At 40.4% G+C, this 24466-nt stretch overlaps 1 protein-coding gene across 4 annotated transcripts in view; it reads right to left on the bottom strand.

Annotated features, from left to right (window-relative positions):
- LOC144685876 (ras-GEF domain-containing family member 1C-like) overlaps positions 1-24466 on the bottom strand; it is a 245319-nt gene that overhangs the window by 40721 nt on the left and 180132 nt on the right. For 2 of the 4 annotated variants that reach the window (XM_078550876.1, XM_078550879.1), the window contains exons 1-4: positions 21597-22156; positions 12538-12700; positions 9506-9688; positions 6109-6231 (exon numbers count right to left, since the gene is read on the bottom strand). In XM_078550876.1, coding sequence (XP_078407002.1) covers positions 6109-6231; positions 9506-9682 — 300 coding nt within the window. In that variant the 5' untranslated portion in view covers positions 9683-9688; positions 12538-12700; positions 21597-22156. Of the gene's footprint in view, positions 1-6108; positions 6232-9505; positions 9689-12537; positions 12701-21596; positions 22157-24466 lie in introns of those variants that run through there. The other 2 variants (XM_078550877.1, XM_078550878.1) reach the window with 2 other exon arrangements.

Below are 24466 nucleotides of genomic sequence, written 5' to 3'. Positions count from 1 at the left end.
TCACCAGGACTGAAACTCCAGGAGGGTGCTTTATACATGCACCCGAGATGCCCGAACTGCATCAGGCCCACCTCTGAACCCTTTCCACTTCCAGGGTTGCTTGCCCTGACTCATTTTACAGCTCGACACCCACCCCCCACCCCCACATGAAAATCCAACTTGCAGGTGGACGTTTTTAAAGGTCGGGTTGAGGAGCCAGGAAATCTCCTATCTTGGCAAACTTGACCCTGTGGACGAAAATCCGGGCTATTGTGCACAAATTGCCTTCTGTGTTTCCTACATGACAATAGTGATTGCATTCAAGATGCACTTCCATTGGCTGTAAACACATTGGGATGTCCTGTGGTCATGAAAGGCACTGTATAAATGCAAGTATTTCTTTTTTTTTTCTTTTTTCAACAAGTGGAACAGCCTTTCCTACATCTACCTATCAAACACTTCATAATTTTAACGGCCTCTATTAAGCCACCTCTCAACCTTCTCTTTTCTCGAAAAAAAAGAGCCCCAGTCTGTTCAGTCTTTTCTGATGCTTATAACCACTCAATTCTGGTATCATCCTTGCAAATCTTTTCTATATCTTTTCCTGTACCTCTATATCCTTTTCAAAATGTGGAGACCAGAACTGTGCGCAATAATCTAAGTATTGTCTAAGCAAGGTTCTATACAAGTTCAGCACAACTTAACTGTTTTTGAAATAAAAACAGAAAATACTGGAAAAACTCAGCAGGTCTGGCAACATCTGTGGAGAGAGAAACAAAGTTAATGTTTCCTTTTCCACAGAGGCAGCCGGACACGAGTCTTTACAGCATTTTCTGTTTTTATTTTGGATTTCCAGCATCCACTGTATTTTGCTTTTATTTTACTGCTTTTGATTTCTATTCCTTTAGAAATGAACCCCAGGGCTTTGTTTGCATTTTTATGACTTACGATGCTACTTTTAATAATTTTTGAACCTGGATCCCAAGACACCTTTGCTCTTTTACTCTCATTTCCAGGGATTAGGTGGCCCCCTTATTCTGTCAGCTTCACACTTATCTTTATTGAAATTCATTTGCCATTTACACTGCCATTCTGTGAGTTTAGTAATATCTTCTTGTATTTTGTCTCAGTCTTCCTCAGTTGTCATCTGCAAATTTGTACTTACAATTTGTGTCCAAATTGTTCATGCAAATGGTGAACAATAGTGGTCCCAGTAACAATCTCTGTAGAACACCACTTCCTACCTTCCATGAGTTAGATTTTGATTTTGTAGCCAGCATGCCATTCATTCTGCTACTTGCCCCCTAACTCCACATGCTCTGCCCTTAGCTACGAGGCTACTAAGTGGTACTTTATCAAAGGTGTTTTAAAAATCCAAGTATATTACATTTACTGCATTACCCTTGTCCACACTCTTACTTCCTCAAAGAATTAAATAAAGTTGACCAAGCATGATCTCCCCTTTTGAAGTCCATGCTGACTATTCTTTATTGTATGTTCAGTTCTTAGATGTTTTGAGACTATATCTGAGTAAAGATTCCATTATTCTTCTCATCACTGATGGGAAGTTGGCTGGTCTGTAGTTCCCTGGACTCATTTATTTCTCTTTTAAATATGCAATTATCATTAGCTGTGCTCCGATCTTCTGATGCTATTTACTTTTCTAAAGAACTTTTATTATGTGCAGATGGGATCAGTCCAAACCAGGGGTTTTATCCTTTCCAGTTTGACTAGTCCATCAATTATCTCCCCCTTTCTAACTTTAAATGTCTTGATATATTTTTTGATCTTTTCTTCTAATGTCATGTCCACCTTATTAATTCTCTCTGGTAAATGCCATATGATTCTGTGATAACAACTATGTCAGGCTGTCGCTTGCCTGTGGGACTGATCCCACTACAACTTGTCTGTGCAATGGCTTTCCCATTGCTGGTGTGCAGGACTTTAAATGGTTGAGGTTGCCAGAGTTTTATTTCTCTTAGTTTTGTGTTTCATAACGTTTGTCTTACAACTGAGCAGTTTGCTAGGCAACTTAGAAGGGCAGTAAGCATCAAACACATTTTGTGGGTCTGGTATTATATATAATGATAGATTCTCTTCTTTGAAATGCATTTGTGAACCAATTGGTTTATAATCTGGAGTTGTCTCAAAAAACGCCAAATTGATTGAATGAATGTTACAACTTGCATTGGTTGGACCTGAACTCCTACCCTCTGGGCTGGTAGTTCATTCCCATAAACACTAGGCTACTGTACCACACTACTGAGCTCTGGGAGACCCAAAAGACTTAAAACTGGAATTCTGGAGGAGCAAACAAAGCCTTGCAGAGAAGCCGAGACAAATGACTTACACACAGATGGATCCACATGATTCTATTTAAACCTGGAGTCACAGTATGCTAAATCAGATAAAATTTCAAACCTACGAGGTTAATTGATGGGTCAATAAAACTGAGCAACTGCTGAGAAATTGTGATGTATTTAAATTACTTGAGTGCCTAACTCTTAATTACCAACACCTCCCTAAATACCTATTATAATTCTCAATGTTTAATTGCGTGATGGTATTTGTTATTTTAACTTAGATGTATTAAATAAAGTATTAGCTGAATAACTCTGATAAGAAATGAACTCATTCCAATTGGGATTGTACTGTAATTCTGTGATTAGTTCAGTGTATAATTATTAAGATACTTTTAACAGGGTATATGTAAAGAATAGGGGACTGCTCGCACCCCCCCAGGTCGCCCCAGAAGAAAAGTCAGCCAGATGCGTTGGCATGACTGGAACAAGCCTCACAGCCATAACACACTGTGGGTGGGCTAAATTGGTTGAGCGTAGGACTTCTTTCCCTCAGTGGGAGGAAGTCCTGCCCTCAGGAGCTGCCGGCCTCTTAGGGTGGGGAGGGACTCAAGAGCCCAGGGAGGAGGGGCTGGATTTTGGAGGGTAGGCACAAGGAAGGAAGGGGGGGTGACATCTTGGGGTGTGGGAGGTGGGTTCCCCCAGTGAGAGCAGGGCACCCACCCAATGAGATGTCCCTTTCTTCCTTCCTTCCTTCCTGCTCTTTTTCATCCAGGCCTTAAAAAAAAAACACAGCCTGCCCACTCCAACCTACCCGCCCATGTCAGCCGTATTTTGTGTGGGTGCCATATTATTCAGGTCAATAGACTTGCTAACAAGCCTACTTGGCCTTTAATTTATTTACATAGGACAGGTGGGCTGCTGATTTTGGCACTCATCCACCTTGCATATTATGGGAGTCAGCTTGGTGGTGGGCTAGCCACCTGACTTATTTTACATGCCACCCCCACCAAAATCACACCTGGCGAGGGCACGTTAAATCCAGCTCAAGGTGTGGACTATTTTGTCTAGCATATACTTGACTGGTAGATTCCAGTCCAGTTCCAATGTACCATTTACGGGAAATGAATGATCTGAGCAGCAGGAATTCAAATAATGGTCCCGAATTCCCACACGTTGAATGAGATTACTTTTGCAACAAAACAAAGTGAGTTGTAGTGGCTGGTGATCTGCAAAGTTTTCTCCACCAGAATTTCATGGGTCAGCTCACTTGCACAGCCATCAGAATAAATAGTATGTAAAATGGGATTATTGTCCTGGGGGCTTTGGAAATGTAATTGCAGCCTTTAAGAGACCTGTTTTGGGTGAACATTTGAATAGACTGGATGAACAGCAAAATTACTTGGTTCACTGTCGGGTAGCTTGACCGGATGGCTAGGATTTTCCCCCAGTAGTGGTGCTTTGGCAGGGTGGAACTTTTTCCTGAACTCTTTCCTTACCAAAGCCAATAGCCCAATCCAATTTTCAGAGTAGAGGGTCATCTCTTATACAGGGTGATCTCCGATAGGATCACCGTCACCAAATGGGAGCTTTCCCTGTAGAAGCAGGAAATTCTGCTGTTGCTACAGCACCAAGATTACTGAGAGTGCTATTTATGGGCAGAAGTGGATTAGGTTGGAATAGATGTTCCATTAAAAGTCTCAGTCTTCAGCAGGTAAGTGCTGGGAGCAGAATGGAGGGAGATAACTCTACAAAAGGGGAAAATCAGTATGTTTACTATCGTTTTCCGGGACCTACTACTCCCTGTCCATGACAGATGTGCTGGCAACATGGCCAAACTGGAGAAAAATTGGCCTGGAACCTAGAATCTACTACCAATTATAGTAGACAGACATGTAACAGCCAGAGACAGCCCCAAAGGTAGGATGCAGGTTGGACATCCTAATTTTGGTGGGATCATGAAGGAGAATACAGTTCAATGTCCCAGATTTCTTTTATACCACTTTTCAGAATTTTCTACCATAACAGCAGCTGATAGAATCAGCCAGAAAAAGACATGGACATGCTATAGGTGCACAGGAGAAGAGTTTACAACGTCAATGAATCAGATTTACAAACTCACTCATTGAAATGAAACAGACAAGTGACAAATGGCTGGGTGGCTGTGGGATGAAACTCCATAAAAATGTCTCTCCTGCCACGTGGAAGGTGCTACTGGCACAAAAAGGCAACTATGTCACCTTAAGGACTACAGACAAGTGCTGCAAGAGGTTTACTGACCAGAGTACGGCACTGACTACTCTCCTTTCCTTCCTTGGACACCAGCACACTCTTTGTCCCCGAGAGCACTATAAATAAACCTTCACAACCCACTCTGGTTAATGGGGAGCAGCACAGACTTGGGACCTTACAGAATGGGTACTCAACTTCCTTAAAAGCAATAACTTGCATAGCCAACGTTAAAACTCCCTTCCTCCACTTTAACTGCTTGGTACCATTACATCTCTTTCTTCGGATGCCACCAGACACTCAACTTCACCAAATTCACTTTATCTTGTTGCACAATGTCATGAAAGATAGATCACTGGAGGGAGCATCCCTGATTCTGAAGGGTTCAACATCTTCGAGCAGCAGACATAGGGAGCTGGGGAGGCACTCTGCTATTGCCTTGGGAGATGATGAGGATGGGGGCATGGTGCTTATACCAGACTAATAACTAAACACCTACACTGTGGTTGGAGCCTCCATTGAAGACCCTCACAGACACAAACTCCCAACTTCACTACTTTCTTACCTACAGTAGGTAATTCTCACCTATTCTTAGTTTTTAACCTCCTTTCCTGCAGATCCACAGGGGCATATGAGGACGACGATGATGATGATGATAACAATGAAGACGATAAGGAGGAATAACAAATATACAACTAGCTTTTTGTGAACTATAGTGATGTGGTAAAAAGAAGAACACAAGAAATTCCAGGAGTAAGCCATACGGCCCATCAAATCTGCTTTGCAATTCAGTAATATCATGGCTGAACATCTGCATTAACTCCACTTTCCTGTTCTATCCCCATGTACCTCGATTTCCTTAAGACCTAAAAATCCTTATCAATTTCAGTTTTGAATGTACTCATTGACTGAGCATTCACAGCCCTCTGGGAAAGACAATTCCAAATTTTTAAAATCCTCTGGATGAAGAAATTTCTCCTCTTTTCATTCCTAAATGGCTGACCCCTTATCCTGGATTACAATCCCTAGTTCTGGATGCCCTAGCTGGGGGAAAATACCCTCACATCATCTACTTTGTCAAGCTCTCTAAGAATTTCAGACCTTTCAATGAGATTACCTCCCATTTTCCTAAACTCTGAAAATATGGGCTCCCTTCTACTCAATTTCTCATATGATAACCCTCTCACACTAGGAAACAATCTAGTGAACCTTTGTTGCACCTCCTCCAAGACAAGTATATCCTCCCCTATGTACTGCAAGTAAGAAGCAGAGACAGATGAAGCCAGACTAAAGCTGGTTAAAACTGGTTAAAAACACATCTACTTTGAGGATATTCACGCCCATGGTGTGTATAACTTTCAGCTACCACAATGCTTCCAACTATTTCCTTTAAATTTTACAACATGTCATAAGTTAGAGATAAAATTACAAGATTATTGTTAACAGCAGTTTGTATCAACTTCAAATCAATTGGCAACAATGGAAAAATGAATTGACGATGAGAACCATTTTTGTTATGAGGCAGTCATTTCTTTTGGATAGTACAATTAGCTTACTGTTAAAAAGAAATGCTATACATCTAGTTAAATGTAACTCTGACCTTGTCAAGCACTGGCTCATCTAGACTTTGCTGCTCAATACACATGTGACATACTTTTGATAATAGCTCATGAGGTTCGATGAATAGTCTTGAACTCAGTAGGAATGTAAATATATATGCTTTCTGTAAGGAAAGATACACATTTGTAACAGTTAAAATTTAGCATGGAACAGAAAATATACAAGTACCTGTAGTACAGACATTTTCTATGATTTTGGCATTGAGCAAGCAGACAAAAGGCTCTTTTATATGGTATCTTTAACATAAGATGCATCCAAGGCATTTTACGGAAGGGCAAATGAGCCTGAGAAGTAATAGAAGAGTCAGGAGAGGTGATTGAAAGCAAGAATAAAAATATATGTCTGGAGGAGGCTTTTGAAAGCAAAGAGAAAAATTGCAAAGTACAAAGGAGTAGCAAGAGAGTTCAGACAATTGAGCCAAGATAGCTGAAAGATCTGCCACCTGCGGTGGAGTGAAAGGAAAGTGTGAAATCAAAGTCAGAGGATAGAAGACTAGGAGTTGGAAGTGATTGCAAAGACCAATGGGAGATTTGAAAAATAAGAATGATGATTTTGAATTAATTCTTATGGGGAGGAACCAATGGAAGTTGGGTAAGGCAGGCATAATGAACTAGCAGCACTTATTGAAGACAGGATGAAGTGGCAGTATTTTTTTAAGTTGGAGTTTCTGTAGGTTGGGGTTTAGGAGGCTGGGTGGGCGGACATTGGAAAAATTGAATCTGGAAGTAATGAAAAAATGGATTAGGATTTAAGTAGAATGTTGCAGAGATGGAAGGTAGTTGTGCTAATGGATAAAGACATGGGATACTGCAATAAACCACAGGTCAGTTTAATCAGATGTATTAGCAATAATAACCAATAATGGTTAAGGTATGGTATGTATGCTCTGTCCAAAGGAATTTCCTTGGCTCATTGCCTGTTGATGTTTTATCCTGAGCCATTTCTCTTGGCAGTTTTTGTCAGTGGTGGTTTGCCATTGCCTTCCACTCTCAGGGGCAGGCCCCAAGTCTACCTCCCGGAACAGGAGTTGAACCGACTGTCTTGGCGTTATTCTGAACCACACATTAGCCATTTGCCAACTGAGCTATGGTTAAGTCAGATCCTAATAAGAGATGGCAAGGAATAAAAACAAAATGCTAGAAATGTTCAGCAGCTCAGGAAGCATCGGTGGAGAGAGAAACAGAATTGATGGGCTGGATTTTCCCATGGGCTTTGGGACCCTGACGTTGGAACCAAATGGGCATGCCGAGCCTGCGTTTGCTGGTAGCGAGACCAGCTCAGCAATCTTCCAGGAGGCAACCTTCTAATCGGACCCCTCCACATTCACCATGCTTTTGAGTTGGTTGGGCGGGCTCTCAAAGCTGCAGGCCCAGGTGGTCAGCAGCTCTGAAGCCTTGACAGCCCCACCTGGAGAGGCTGGTTGACGCAGGTAGGGGGCTGTGAAGGCATCTCAACATGGAGGCACCTTTGCTGGGCTGCACAGCAGTGAAGAAATAAACAAGATCTAGGCTGGCGAATCCATAGGGATGGAGAGGAAACCCCACTGCTGGACCTGGTTTGGCTGAATTATTGTGGTTTTATGCTTATGGTGCTGTCAATGGGGCATGGAGCCTCTGGCTCCAATAGACACCCAGGCACCTGCATTGAGGTGTCAGCCAATGTACACAGTGGAACAGGGTTGGGGGTGGGGGTGCTCCGCCAGTGACAAAATGCCAGCAAAGCTGCAATATCACCCTTGACTGTGGCCTTAACTAACGTAACTGGCTGCCCACCTCCATGGAGCGGGCAGCCAATCTGGGTTCCAGCCCACTCCTAGGAAAATGCCCCACTGGTGGAAATGCGTCAGGGAGCCATCCTGCTGTGGTTCCCCTGTTTTTTCCTGGCTCCCCCACCTTCAAGCCCATCATCACAGCTCAGGAAAATTCAGCTAAGTGCTTCAGTTGATGACCATCAGAAACCACTCTCTCCACTGATGCTGCCAGACAATATGTACTTCCAGCATTTTCTGTTTTTATTTCAGGTTTCCAGCATCCACAGTATTTTGCTTTTAGGAGACTTCGAACTGGAAGATAAAATTGTAGGTCAGTTTTTGCAGTTAAAGGTGGTGTGAAGAAAAGATAATACTAAACTTAGGTCAGCCCACAAAAGGGACAGGCCAGGCAATTTCTTAGTTTTCCCTATTTACTGAGGAGAGTAATGAGATTGAGTTATGTATACGGAATTTACTTTGATTGTTACCTTGTATATGGATTGCTTGTTTGGTAAAATGAAGCAGCTAAATTTTTTTTATCTTTGGCCTCATTTAATGTGTGTTCTCGGTTTTCTCTTGGATAGATTTAAGAAAAGCTTGCTAGGGATATGCGACAGTCATGGTATCCAATTTGTATTACAGGCACTAATAGGCAATCCGATTGTTACACTCTGCATACACTGTTATATAATTAGATATTGGGTAGGAAAGGTACATTCCTGATCTCAAGATGCTCAGACCACATATGGAAGTAACCGTCGCCTGAAATGAAATAATATCCAGAACAGATCTGGAACTAGTAACAATCTGGTTATTCTTTTTGAATTGATCAGTCTTATAAGCCCCTATGTTGACCTGAGTAGGAATGGAGTGGATTTGCATCAGGTGCCTGTTTTTATGCCCAGCCCGATTTTACTCTCCATTGAATTCAGAAAAGAGCACAGACAGGCGGGGTATAAATAGGCACCGGACGTGGACCCAGCCCATTCCTACTGGGCTGGTTAGGTTAAAATTAGGGCTCAAGTCTCAGAAATGAATGAGCACTTGGGAGAGAACTATTGTTTCCAATTTCAACAGGGCAACAGCATTCATTGCCTAAATATTTGGCTTGTTCTGTACACTTTCCAAACATTTAACAGTCCCTCAATGAGATTGAATTCATAATTTAATTTTAAATTCTGGAGCCCTGCCAAATTATGTACTTTTTAAAAAAAAAGTGCAATATTACAAACTTTAAAGGCACTGAATTCAAAGGAATGGCTGTCTTAAGATACAAGAAGTGTGGGGAGGTCGCATCTGCAGTAGGAGCTAAAAAGAATGAGATTGCTCTCCACTGTACATAGTATCTGCTATTTAAAACTGCAATTCCCATGATCTTTTGTCTTGGCCTCAGAGCATATCTATCAGCATTGACACAAGATGGAAATGACGATTGAGGATAAACAACTGATTCTGAAGATAAGCATTGCAGAAGCATAAATGACATTTAAAAATATAGATACAAAGGTGCAGTGATTTTTAAAAATAATCTTTTAAAGATTGCCACCAATTCCTATGCAAGTACAGTAACAGTGGAAAAAGCATCACCTTTGTTTAAACAAATGTAATAAAAGGGGCAAACACTTACTTCAGGATAATAATCAACTGTAGGTATGAGATGTTGGATCAAAGCCTCTAAAGATGCAGAGATAAGGTTACCATCCTGAAATATTAGCCTTTCATGTTCATTTTCTTTGGTTGGGTGAAGTTGATGGCTAAAGCCACTGGTATTAAACATACTTGTAGAAGTCAATGTTTGTGGCATGCCTTCCTGTGAAAAGAGAGAAAGATCCATGAGTGACAAGTGAGAATACTTTATTGACATAACTACCTTCAGCAAAACTCCCCACACAATACATTATTTTTCTTTCAGAAAGGTTGGTAGTTCAAATTGTTCAAAGTGTTTTAGTACTACACATTTGTCACAATGCCACTTTGCTCCTCCACAGCTCAGTTTTAAAACATTGGACTGAATTTTTATTTGGCTGAGAAAGCAGGATGGAAGGTGGGCAAGGCTTCAATTTCACATTCCCAAGTGGCAATGCTGGCTTTCTGACTGGCCCAGTCTCTTGCAGTTTTGGAAGAGACAGCGGGTCCTATATACTGGCAATCTACCTGAATGCGGAGGTAACCATTTAAGTTCCATGAAGGCTTAATTAAGGGTACTCTCACAACTCTGACTAGAATTTCAATCCGGTGCATGGGGTACTCTTCTCGTCAGGAGGACGTCCATTAATCCGTGGTGGCCTACCAGCGGCAGGGTGGGTAGACATAGGAACTGGAGGCTCCAATCTTATTTGGAAGGCTCTGCTCTGAAACTCGGCTGCAACCTTGGCAGTGCACATTACCGTAAGGAGGGTTTCCCCCGTTCTGGCCCTCTTACTTGCCTAATTTATGGCCGGCGACTGGGAACGGCACAGTCCTCATGTACTCCTACCCACTTCAGATGCTCCCACCTCTGATGGTGGGGCTGCCAACCTGTTACTGTTGGATGGCCTCCTATTGGCCCTCCAGAATGAGGAGCCCATCCTCCATCCTTAATTGGACAGCAGACACGTTCCCGACATTAGGGACCCTACCCAAAAACAAAAATTCAGCCCATTATTTCATTTTGAATTGCAAAAACATTCATGGTTAGGAACAATCTCCTTCCTGTTCTTCCCACTGGATGTCAACATTCTTCATTTGAATATTTATAATGTGAGAGGACTTTGCTGATGCAAATTTGCTTTTGTTTCTTTTCTGCAATATCAGGAATTTGTCAAGCTATCAAGTTCCTAGAATGCTTATTACCACAAAGATCGAAACTGCTTTTAAATATTTATACATTTTAATACCTAGAGTTATGAAAAGGCTTCCTGTGTCATAATTATCCATGGGTAGATTTTAATTCAGGTGATTTGGGTCCTGCTGGCGGACCTGGAAGTCGGCAGGATTCCTCAGCGGCTCAAATGAGGGTGTCCGACTGCAATCGCAGCTGGCCAATGAGGGGAAGCAACATGCTGGACCTGTCCAATTATGTGGCACAGATGGACCCTTTTGCTGCTTCTGGCTCTCCGACAATGGCGACTCCAGTGCCTGTTGATGCCGCCCTCGGAGCTGCTCCTCCATCAGTCATGCATCCAATAATACTGGGTGTGTGATCTCCATGGGTCTGATTTTAGCCCTTTCCCTGGTTGCTGCCCCTGCATTTAAGGTGCCAATGTTTGCCCCTCAGCCTTTACCATAAGCCCCTCCCCCTCCCATCCATGATCCTCGGCCTGCAACTTTCTGAACTCTTTCGGTCCTCCTGTGGCTGGCAGCTGCAAAATGGCTAACCTTCCGCCTTGGAGAGCCATCTTTCTTCAACACCACCAACTTTCACTGGTCAGGGACCTGATGAATCCTGATCCCCACTCGCCACTTGCTTAACCCCAAAAGGTGCATTTAATTGCATCCAGTATTTTGCAAATGTCCCTTAACTGCTTGCTTAACAATCTTCATTGGCTTCCTGCCACGTTGATGTGGGTTTGCTGCCCACCGCTTTCCCACCAGCTGTTTCTTTCTGCTGTTAGTTTCCACCATCGGGATTCTGACTTGCCACTCCCATGTGATCCTATGGCAACCCATCGCCCCGCTACGAATCCTGCTTCGGCAGGTTGCATTAAATTCTACCACATATTTTTCCTAAATTTGCTTTTGTAAATCTATTTCCATCCTTCACCCAATGAAAAACGTTAGCTTCAGTTAAACAACCTAGTGTGTAACAACTCAACTCACTTTGTTACAGTGGCAGAATGTTGATGTTTCATAGATCCTGAGGCCTACCATCAAGCCCCACTGCTGTTATACAGAGAAATATGGCAGGCAGAAAACCAGGGTAGGGGAGAAAAATTGCACTGAATCCTTTTGGCCCATGCTGGCATTTAGGCTGCAACCCCTCTTCATCTAACCCTGTCAGCATATCCTGTTCCTTTCTCCCTCAAATACTTCCGCTCAGAGGTATCTCTGTTATTTGTCCTGTGGTCGCAAGTTCCACAGTTCCACTGCTCTTTTGGTAAAGAAATTTCTCCTAAATTCCCTGAAAGATTACTGGTGACAATCTTATATTTTTGGCCCCTAGTTTCGGTCCCTTCCAAATGGTACTAGTTTCGTAGTGTTGGTTAGAAACTGGTGCTGCAAGCAGCTCTTGGTTTGGAGAGTGGGGTGGTCCAGTGTCAAACATTTCTGTTGACCTTGTAAATGTTGTGCCTTGAAGCTTAAGTTCTGTATAAAAAAAGTGATCACTTCCTGCTTTATAAATCAGGCTAGGCTACGAAGGAAAATATCAATATTTCTAATCCTGATTTTTTTTAACAAAACAACTCCTGTGTTATGTCAAAAATAAAATTTAGTTTCAGTCTTTGAGATAGGTTCTCTCTCCAAGGCAGTTGCAGAGTCCCAAGACAAAATGTAGTCCAAAAAGTTTATGTTTCCACATCAGAGACAGAATTAACGGTAAGCAATTTTATACTGGAATTTTTCTGCTTCTGAAGTATCTTTCCATCCCTATTCATGAACCCAAATAAAACATCTACAAGTTATTCAAACTTGGTCGCAAGGATCCATATGGGCCAACAATAACAAAGGTGATTTGCTGACCTGTATGAAGACAGGCAGGGGTACTCCTCTCACTACTCCAGCTACAGAGAGCCATAACTGTTGAACGTCTCCATTGGCAAGTTGTTGGGCATTGATACTTTTGGAGTTGGTACTGTCATTAGAGGTGTGGGTTGAAGCCACTTATTTTGACGATGTTTTCTACCTACAATGACAAGATCATTATATTGAGAGAAAGAAAGACTTGCATTTACATCATAGAAACATAGCATGGTTACAGCACAAAAGGAGGCCATTCAGCCCATCATGTCTGTGCTGGCTCTCTGCAAGAGGAACTCTGCTAGTCCCACTCACCTGCCTTTTCACCATAACCCTGCAAATTTTTTTTGTATCCAGATAATTATGCAATTTCCCTTTGAAATCCATGACTGAATCTGTCTCACTACAGTCTTAGGTACTGCATTCCAGATCCTAACCACTCGTGGAAAAAAATTTCCTCATGTTGCTTTTGGTTCTTTTGCCATTCATCTTAAATCGATGTCCTCTGGCTCTGGGCCCTTCTGCCAATGGGGAAGTTTCTCCCCATCTACTCCATCCAGACCCCCACGATTTTGAACACCTCCATCAAATCTTCTCCCAACCTTCTCCAAGGAGAACAGTCCCAACTCTCCAATCTATCCAAGTAACTGAAACCCTTCATTCCTGGAACCATCCTCGTAAATCTTTTCTGCACTCTCTCTCATCTCTCCACATGCTTTCTAAAAATGTAGTGCCCAGAAATGAACATAATACTCCAGTTGAGGCTGAAGCAGTGTTTTATACAGGTTTGCCATAACTTACTTGCTTTTTTACTCCATACCTCTATTTATAAGTCCCAGGATCCCATGTGCCTTATTAACTACTTTCTCAACCTGCCTTTCCATCTTCAACAATGTACACATAAAACACCTGGTTCTTTTGCTTCTTCACCCATTTAAATATATCCTTTTTTACATTGTTTCTCCTCATTCTTCCCATCAAAATGCAGCACTGACACTTCTCCACATTTAATTTCATCTGCCATGTGTCTGACCATTCCACCAGACTATGTTGAGGAAGGAAACAGTTATACAACAAGGCTTTCAATTGGTAATTATCAGTTAACTAGCTAAGTACTTATTTGAATGTATAAAAGAGAAAACATGGAAGCTGTTGTTTGCCGCACTCCCTTTCAGTTGAAAAACCTTTTACTTTTGTTTTGTTTGCACTTCAGCCCCATGCTGCTGATCTACAGGCACCTGGTGCGGAGGGGAGTGGGGAGGGAGGAGGACCTCCTCATGAACCTGCTCCTGGACCTGGTCGAGTGGGTCGTCCGGCCAGCTGTCTGCCCCTCTTCCGCGGCTACGTTCATGCTAGTTGTCTCTGGAGAGGGAGCACGTGGTGTCCGCCTGCAGCATCGAGACCCTCTGTGCCCGATGGGCACCACGGGGTCTGACTGGGGTGCTTTATTGGCCCCTCGAATCACATTTTAATTTGGTGTTGCAAGTTTCCTTTGAGATTAGCTTTTCCTTTTGCAGTATTCCTTTAAGGGGCTGCTTCTTACTTTGTCCCTCGTTTTCTTTAATTTAGTTTATTTGGTTACTCAAAAGAGTAAAAGAGAGAACATATGTAAGGTGTTGTAGGCTGCACTCCCTTTCAGTTATTTGTGAAAGGTTTTTCTTTTGTTTTGTTTGCACTTCTGCCCCACACTTCTGATCTACAGGCACCTGGTGCAGAGGGGAATGGGGAGGGAGGAGAACCTCCTAGTGAACCTGCTCCTGGGCCTGGCCAAGTTGGCCAACAACAGGTCTGGGCAGCAGGCGATCTAGGGGCCCCGAATGTCTGCCCCTCTTTCCATGGCTACGTTTGCAGCTGGGTGTCCCTGGAGAGGGAGCATGTGGTGTCCACCGGCACGATTGAGGCCTTCCATGCCCGATGGGCACCGTGGGGACTGGAGTGTTTTATTGACCCTTTTTACCACCTTTTCATTTGATGTTTGTAAGTTTCCTTTGATATTAGTTTTTCTTTTTGCAGTATCCGTTTAAGGGGCTGTTTTTAAAAATTTGTCCCCTGTTATGTTAATTTAATCAAAATGGTTTAATCAAAAAAGAGAAAACAGGTGAAACAAGTTCTTGGTAGAGTTTTATGGACCAAAAATAAAACTCTTTTGGAGGAAGCCCGTCTTAGTCTTTATCTTTATTTCAAACAGATATTGTGACTTTATCATCTATCACTATCCGCCTCACAGCTCACAATACTTCCGATTTTCGTGCCATCTGCAAATTTTGAAATTGTCCCCTGCATTCCCAAGTCCAGATCATTAATATCGATAAAGAAAAGCTGTGGTCCTAATACCAACCTCACTCTATACAATCCTCCAGTCTGAAAAACAACCATTCACCACTCATCTTTGTTTGCTGCCACTCAGCCAAAATTTGTATCCATGCTGCCACTGTCCCTTTTATTCCATGGGCTTCAACTTTGCTGATAAGTCTATCATGTGGAACTTAATCAAACATTCCCCTACCTGCAACTTTTTTCTCTTTTGATAATTATCCAATTTCAGTTTGAAAACCACAATGGTTCTGTGTCCACCACATTCTTAAACAGTACGTTCCAGATCCTAACCACTTGCTGCACAAAAAAATATTTTCCTCACATCACCTCTAGCAGAAGAACCAATCTCCTTAAATTGGTGTGTTCTGCTTCTGGACCCTTCCATCAATAGGAACACTTTCTCGCTACGTACTCTGTCCAGACCCATGATTTTGAGCACCTCTATCAAGTCTCCTCTAAATCTTCTCTTCTCTAAGGAGAGCAGCTCCAGCTTCGCTAGTCTACCCTCATCCCCAGAATCATCCTTGTAAATCTTTCTGGACCCTCTCTAACAACTTCACATCTTTCCTAAGTATGATGCCTAGAATTGGACATAATACTCCAGTTCAAACCAACCAAACCTGTGTTTATAAAGGTTCACCATGACTTCCTTGTTGTTGTGCTCTATGCCTCTATTTATAAAGCCCAATATCCCGTATGCCTTATTAAAGCTTTCTCAACCTGCCCAGCTGCTACCTTCAATGATTTGTGTGCATCTAAATATCCTCTCTGCTCTTGCACCCACTTTAGAATTGTGTTATTTATTTCACATTGCGGTTCCTCATTCTTCCTAGCAAAATGTATTACTTCACATTTCTCTGCATTAAATTTCACCTGCCATGTGTCCACGCAAAATTAACAGTCACTTGGATAAATGTGATTTAACTAGAGCCAAAATGGATTTGTTTAACTAATTTGATTGGGTTTTTTGATAAAGTAAGGTACAGTTGATGTGGTGTACATGGAGTTCCAAAGATGTTTGTTAAGGTACAACATAACAGGTTTGTCAGCAAAGTTAAGGCTCATGGAATAAATGGGACACTGCGTGAGGTCAAAAAAGACCATGTGCAGCAGTTGGTGCTGTTCCTTGCACTTGAATTTGATAAACAGCAAAGATCATGTACGTGGTGCTTCTTGATGGGCGAAGACTGCACTGCGACTCTGGAAAGAGTTTCTCGGAATTAAGTTCATGGTTTACTGGGCAGCAGTGATCCCTGTGCTCCTATATGCTTCAGAGACTTGGATAACCTAAAGCAGGTACCTCAAAGCATGGGAGAAGTACCACCAGTGGTGCTTTCGCAAGATCCTCCAAATCTGGTGGCAAGAAAGGTGGTCCAACGGCAGCGTCCTCTCCCAAGCCAACTTACCCAGCATCACGGTGTTAATCACCAAAACCAGCTCTGCTGAGTGGGACATGTCATTTGTACGACCAGATTCCCGAAGCAACTGCTCTGCTCGGAACTCAGTCCCGGCAGGATACTCCCAGGAGGACAGTGGAAACACTTTAGGGATGTCTTCAAAGCATTCCTGAAGAGGTCAAACTGACTCATGGAAGTCGCTGGCTTGTGACTAATCGAAAATGGAGAAGGCTTATTCAGGAAGGCACCAAACACATTGCCTCCGCACATTCCCAACAAAGTCTTTCAAAGCTGAAGCATCGGGGGGAGCACACAAGCCAACAACCCATCTACTCAACCCGTCAAGCACCATCTGCCCCATATGTGGCAGGGTCTACATATTGTGTATTGGACTTATCAGCCATTTCAGAACTCATCGAACTGGAGTGAAAGCAAGTCATCCCTGATCCTGAGGGACTGCTTAAGAAGAAGAAGCAATCACTTCTGGTATATTTGTAAAAAGTATGCTAGTTTAGTGATACAAATTAATAAGAAACTTTTTGATGCAGCTTAGTAACCTTGTTACAGGCAAAAGCTGGATATTTGACATTCAATCAAACATGAAGAGCTGTAAAAATTATATTTGAGAAAGGAATCCGGAATATTTTTCCATTGGCTGTGAAATTAGAAAGCAATTTCATTCCTTCCAATTTAAAATCAATGTTGCCAGAAATCATTCAATCATGACGTTTAATGAAAATAATCAAGTGTAAATGTTGTCTCTTTGTTTAAAGAACTCCCTGTGGGGATTAATTAACCATAAGCAGCTCCTTCACTGGACAATTTTCTTATTTGCTGTGATTAGTACTACTGAAGTTTATACAATATTGGTGTCTTATATATAAGCCAAACCAACTTATTAAGGTATTGGTGGGGGGGGAAACTGATCGCTTGCATCTCCCCCCTTGCCCCACCCAGTGGCTGCACACATGACTGATTTACTGTGTGTGTGAGAGAGAGAGAGGGAGAGATATCTTTTCACATTTGTTCCTTGTCTAATATTTGATTTAAGAACAGAAAGTGCTGGAAATGCTCAACAAGTCAGTTCAGGTCTGAGGAGAGGCCATTAACCTGAAAAGTTACCTTTGTTTCTATCTCCACAGGTGCTGCCTGATCCAAGTATTTCAAGCATTTTCCACTTTTATTTCAGATTTCCAGCATCTGCAATATTGTGCATTTTTTAAAATGTTTGATTATTCAGTGAGTCACTGTTTGTTATAGTTAAATATCTCACTATACTTGGTGGAATTCTTTGCCCTCAGTAGGAAATGTGCTTGATGGGAGTGCAAGTGGAGACATTGCTCTGTTTTAGTGCTGACATTCCTTCCTTTTGAGTATGGTTCTCCGCTAATTGCACAGGATTAAAAGGCTAATACTGCAAAATTAGAATATGCTGAACTGTCAAATTATCCAATGGATTTGAAATGTTCCTGTAAAACTTTTGCAAGTCAGATGGTGAAAATATCAAAACATATGAAAATGAGTGGAAAAATGGTGGGGATCTGAGTCAAAATTGATTTTAATTATTTATTTTACTAGAATGTAACGTTTGTTGTCAGTCACAATTTTATTAACAGCTGAATCAGCAATGATTAAGATCATTAATTTGTAATTTGGTACTTGTGAAACCAATTTTAGACCTCCAGTTTTATTACAAAATCATTAATCTGTGATTTATTGCACAAAATGTTACTTTCCCGCTGGGTTGTTGCATGCCCTGGCAGCAGTGCAGTAGAACACATACGTCAAGGGTAACTTGGCACCAACTGTTAGTTTGATTGCAGTGCCTGAGGATAGACATCTCTGACCGGACCAGAGACATAATGCAGTAGGATAAAATCTTCAGAGCGACCTGGTGGCACTGCCATAAGAGAGATTATATTTGAGGCACACTTTATACTATTTTCAGCTAAAGTACTAAGATATAATTCAGGGAATTCCAGTCATGATTTCCCTTTCTACTTCCTCCTAGGACTGTGTGGCCTACTTCTTACTGAAAGGACCTGAATGAGATTCTGACCTAAACTGATATAACTGAAGAGTCCTTTCTCTGTGAAGAAACACTGTCATTTTCCAGTATTGACATTCTTAACTTAGTTAATATTGTTATTTTTTAAAAAATGTTTATTTGAAAAATCATACATTTCCCCACCTTGTATAGATGACTGAAAAACAGTCATTTTCCAGTATTAATATGTTTTACCTTAGTTAATGTATAGTTCAATTTTTCTTGAAAAATGTTTATTTGAAAAATTATACTTATTCCCTGTGTAGATGACTGACCAATCTGAATTCTCACCCAGTTGGGAAGACAGCATTGTTCAGTATATTAATTATTCTATGACAATAATTAATGCTGCACTACGATTATAAAGAGAAGTAATTTGAGAAAAAGATAAGAATGACATTGAAAATATCTCAGATTGAGAATCTGATGCAGAACCATTTACATGTTTCCTCCCCCAAATTAGACTTCTGAAAAGAGGATTTTAAAATGAAAGTTCTTTCCAAACCTTAAATGAGACAAGGCCATCAGGAAATCCATAAATAAACAAATTGCACATTCAGTGCTTTCAAGTTGATTGTGGATGGAAAATATATCATATTTTCACCAAGATTTTTTTTCAAAAGTGCAATTTTTATAGTGAGGGTTTTCTTTGCAGAATCCTTTCAATAATATTGTGGTAAATTCAAAATCACTTTACAAGTGGCAGTACAATAATGTGGTGATTTGCTCATGTCCTTAGTCTTTCCAAAAGTCTAAATATTATATTTGCATATTTGTGAAGTGCATACAAGTACTTTTGTTTAATTAAATTATAAAGAATTGGTTATCATATTTAATTGATTTTCAATTTGGATTTTTAAAAAAATTTTCTCCTTCTTTTCATGTTCCACCCATTCCAGGGTTCAATGAAGCATCACCCTCCCAAATGGGTGCATATCTTTTTATACTAGCCAGGCATCTCAATGGATTGAGAAAATAACTCAGAAAATGCAGGCACCAGCAGCCACTACATCAGATGTGGCTCCAGCTGTTGCAAAGACACCACATGACCCTGTATCCAGAGGTTTCAAACTGTGACCATCTCACATCTCAGTTTGTAGAAGCCAACTGCCACCTGTCACCAGAATTACTCCTCACACTTCAGCTCAGTTAAGAAATAGGACAATCAAACTAAGTAACACCAGCAAGGAGATGTTTGTGCATAACATTTAGACAGAATTAGAATTATCAATTTCACCCAATAAATATCAATCTTGTTATTTCTCCAATGTACAGTCAGTATTTGTAGGGCTGGCCAGTGTAAAATATATTGGGCGTGGGGTTCAAACATTTAATTAAAAAAAAATCTGATTGGGGTAAGTAAACCTGACAAAACTGAATTCTGTGATCATTCTGTTGAAACAGATCTTTCCTTCAAAGGAAAAATAAAGAAAAATATACAAAAGTTGGAAAACTACAGGGATGGATTCTGATGGAAAAGTGTAGTGCTGGTAGTTAGGTGGTGAGGGCTTCATTTAAATAATTTTACTCCCAGAAGTATTTAGTTAATAGCATCTGGGAAGATGTATAGCTCCAGCTTAACGTTCACAGAGGGATGCTTGGCACAGTGATAAAATGCAGGTAAAAACATTCCTCCAGATCAGGGGGAAAAATTATCCAAGTGTTGGAATCATCATCAACCTGCCCTATTTTAAAATAAAATGCCAACGAAACTGGAAAATTATTCCTCCTGTTGGTGCATATCTGGAAATAACTTGTGTCCAGTCAGCTATCTGAAAATGGGAGATTTGATGAAATCCTCCATTTAACAATTACTCACTATGTATTTTAGATGTAAAAATAATTGACATTGTGAATTATTTTTCACTCTATCATTGTTAAAGTGTTCACATAATTACATTTTAATATTCAAAAGAAAGTTAAGATCTGTCATAACTAATGCAACAATATTTAACTGAACCATGCAGTTATGCCATTCGAATCTCTATATACTGTAATAGGCAAAATATTATACTGGAGTGAAACAACTTCACTGCACAGTGTCAGGATGCCAGGGGGTAGCCCAGAGATTTGGAATAAAGTCAGAGGAAAATGTGTTGAAGATTATTTTGCAATTCCTACTGAGCATTTTAAATGAATGACAATACGATACAATTCAATTTCGGTTGACGGTTGACCACAACACACAGGCTTGGCCAGCTGATCACTTCTCATCTTGGAATCCTCAAAATTTGGAGTGTCTGCATCTTAAGAGGTTGTTGTTTGAGTAAATTCAATAGCAAATTCCAGCACTCTTTGACCTAAATCTCCATAGTGACCATTGACTATTTTTCTTTGTTAGTTTTCATCCTTATGATCGCTGTACACGTTTCTCCCTCAAGAATTTCAGTGGTACACAAATCTTGTTATCCTCTCAAGATATGATTTTTGTCTAAACAGATATTTGTATTCAGTGAGAAAGTATTACAAAAATGGACTACAAAAGTGCCTTGCAGCTGAACAGTCACAGTCCCTCCCCCTTGCATTTTGCACATGGTTGCAAAGAATATGCTGACCTGAATGAATCACTAAAAGGGAATGACATTTTTTGGTTGTAACATGAAGCTCAATTATTCCATTATAGCAGTACAACTTGATGAACATCAAAAATATCACATTAATGAATGAAGCAGCAGATCCGTGTTAGTTGTTATGGATGGATGTTTATCGGTCTATTCTTCATATCCTTTAACTTACTTTGAACACAGCAAACTACATTGATTGAAGCTGATTAGAAACCAAGACTTAACTGGATGCTTTGCAAAAGGTCCATTATCCGAGATGGGTAGTAAGAACAGTAAACAGGTTTACATCTTTATGCTGTACCGGAAATTTACTGTTCTTACAAGTACCAGAGAAATAACAGCAAATCATAACAAAAGGCAAAACAAGCTTTCGTATCCGTACACGGGGAGGAAAAGGACGCAAAAAATGGCAGGAAATTTAAAAAGAGCTAACAGGAATAAGCGAATTTATTAGCAACTTGCAGTCACCCAGTTAATGGTAAATCAACATTCCGACTAGCAGCAATGGTATCCTACAGTTCCAGTTCCTGTTGGAACTCTGACAAAATTTCTTTCTCTTAACAACTTACATTCCACCTACCCTGCAAGCAGGGCACTACTATAGCCAAAACTATTGCTGTTGTTACTAAGCCAATCAGTGCTCAGTGTTCCACTTTAAACTCTTATCATTGCCATGTCAATAATTAAAAGAAGTTAATAAAGTCGGCTTTAGCTGTATCTGTAATCAACATATCTTACCGATTACTCTTCCGTGAACAGAATGATCCAGTTCTTGAGTACAGTTTTCATCTAGTAAGGACTCTCGCTGTTTTATGTTTAAGGTCCTATTTTCCACTAGTCTCGAGGTGCAAATTCCTCACCTTGCTGTTGCACATTTAGCAATTTAAATAGATCCTCAAAATCTCCAGCAATGCCTAAAATGGCTTACTAATACAATGGAAGTAGAATCAGTTCAAATTTGCGGAAGAAGGATTAAGCAAACACACCTACAGGAGACAGCTGAGCTGTGTGAGCAGCGAGACATATCTCTGAAACAGGATACCATGAGGGAGGGTTAAACCCGGAGTTGGTCCTCTAGCCTATGCACATAGCCTTGAAGGAGAAATATTCACACATGTGGGTGCTGAAAGGACAACCGACCGCTCCGTAGCTGACAAAGAGATCGCGCCCCTGAATAGTCCATAGCTTTGAGTTGCTCACTGTATTTTGAAGGCAGGTGCAATTATTCCATACAAACATCAGCTGGGAATCCACATACACTTCTCTCAGTCTCTGCTGTATTACTGAAGCATGCATTCAAATTAGCTCATGCCTTAAGGGCAAAGGTTGCTTCACAATGGCTGTCTCGCACACACACAGCCGGCGCAATTACAGAGTGAAAGGCAGTTGAAAACAGATTATGCCAGAGCACTACTTTCAATGGCTGGGATAGACTCCCGTGTAACAGATGAAACCAGGAGCTGTCCACAGAATGGTATCTGATTTTCTATGCCAAAGCCAGCAGTTGTTATGAATAAATCAATGTTTCAGTTGCCTTAACACCTTTGTATGCCAGACATTCAGCAAAGTGTTATCGTGAAGTGAAAATGAGCGAATTGCGTAAATTATGCTGATCATTTCGTGAACTCCAATATAGTTTAATTGCACTTTTTCTCTTGAAACATTTGGGAATTTTATTTAAACTAGACAAGAATATATTGGAGTATTCACCCAGTGCAAATGACCTAAATAAAAATCTGTAAATAAATCACGTGTGAATGTTTGATTAAAGTTTAACACTGCTATTTCCTCTACCGGCAGACATCTGCACATGCTCAAATCTATTACGGCGAACATAATCGGATGACTCATTCATTGAGCTCCGAGCCCATTAAACAATTACTTCAGACTAAATATCAGTACCTTTGTTTCAGTAGGTGTGTGTAAAAACAGGAATCTAGCTTTATGATTATGGCAACGATCACAAAACTGATCAAATATTGATTTGTATCTTACAAATACGTACTATCACAATATATTAATTACAATGACAATTATAAGGAAAAAAGAATACTTCTCATATTGCTATAAATAACAATTAGAGGAGTTTTTTTTCTTATTTAACATAATTTATCTTAACATGGGAGAATACTTGAGATACACATACATCCATTACATCTATTTCCACGGCAGCATTTGGCTCCTGTTATAACCTTAACACACTTAGAAAATTGAAATCTGAAAATAGTGACTTGTACTTGCTGACTCCAGCGATGAGCTGCCAATTTGGATAGTGGTTAGATCAGTGTGCTATTGTGGACTGCAGCATTCCTCTGCAAACCAGAACAGTGTTTTATAGTAAAATGATAAAAGCAAAAAACTGCGGATACTGGAAATCCAAAACAAAAATAAAAATACCTGGAAAAACTCAGCAGGGCTGACAGCATCTGCGGAGAGGAACACAGTTAATGTTTCGAATCCGAATGACCCTTCAACAGAACTAAGTAAAAATAGAAAAGAGGTGAAATATAAGCTGGTTTAAGGTGGGGCGGGGAGGGGGGGGGAGTTGGGACAGGTAGAGCTGGATAGAGGGCCAGTGTTTTATAGTATCTGATCGTCAGGAGTTTTAATTAGAGGCAACGGAGACTAAAGCATGTAAGAACATAAACAGAAAGTGCTGGAAACAATAAATCAGTCAACATTTGTGGAATGAACATTCAAGTTTATGTTTTTGCGGTGAAAAGGGAGCCCAACGCAAAACTTGCATTTCCCTGGTAGAACCAAATACTGAAATTACTATAAAAGAGTTTTTAAAATTGCAGACATCTCTCCATTCCTTCGCAGATACCCTCAAGCTGCTTTTGTATTCGTGCTCAGTGCAGGACAATTGCCTTTAATTATTCTTGAAGCTCAGCTACCTTATTTTTGATTACAGCCTGTCAGAAAAATAAGATATAGAAAAACATGATCTGGGCAACAAAAATATACTTAGCAGAGAGACATAAAGAAACTACAAATTATAAGTCCAATATGTACCTATGAATATTAATAGGATTGAGTTCGCAGTTCTTTTTAACAGCTAGACCAGGGATATTTCCAAGTAATATTTGGTAAGTGCAATTGTAACACAATATGCCCATTCATCGGCTTTCTATTATCAGCTATGAGATACTTCAATCTGCCAGAATGTTCAGATGTTTACTAGTCATGGGTATTATAATTCCATTCCATTACTAAGTGACAAATGAAATTATAGCTTTTCTCAAAATTAAATATAAAATATTTCAATATTTTTTCATATATTTGAGATAGAGTAATCAATTTTATAAAGTATAATCCTTAACCTGAAATTCTACACACTACTGTAAAAGCTCATTAGTATGCACCGCAATAAACCTGAATGTATGCTTATTATCAGGAATTACTATTACTTACTATTAAGTAGCTGCCCTTTAATAACATGTTACTAGCTTGATTAAAATGCCCTGGTTAGGCATATAGTTATGTTAACAGGGGCTGCCAAACTATTTACATGATGAATTTTGTGTCTTAAGCATTAATATATTTAATAAGTTAATATTTCATGAATAACATCAATTGTTCCCATTTATGTGCAATTTTTAACACAG

This window comes from Cetorhinus maximus, chromosome 10 (assembly GCF_964194155.1).
Source record: "Cetorhinus maximus chromosome 10, sCetMax3.hap1.1, whole genome shotgun sequence".
Classification (NCBI taxonomy): Eukaryota; Metazoa; Chordata; class Chondrichthyes; order Lamniformes; family Cetorhinidae; genus Cetorhinus; species Cetorhinus maximus.
The sequence above is the reverse complement of the archived record's forward strand: the minus strand, read 5'-3'. Positions and strand labels throughout refer to the sequence as shown.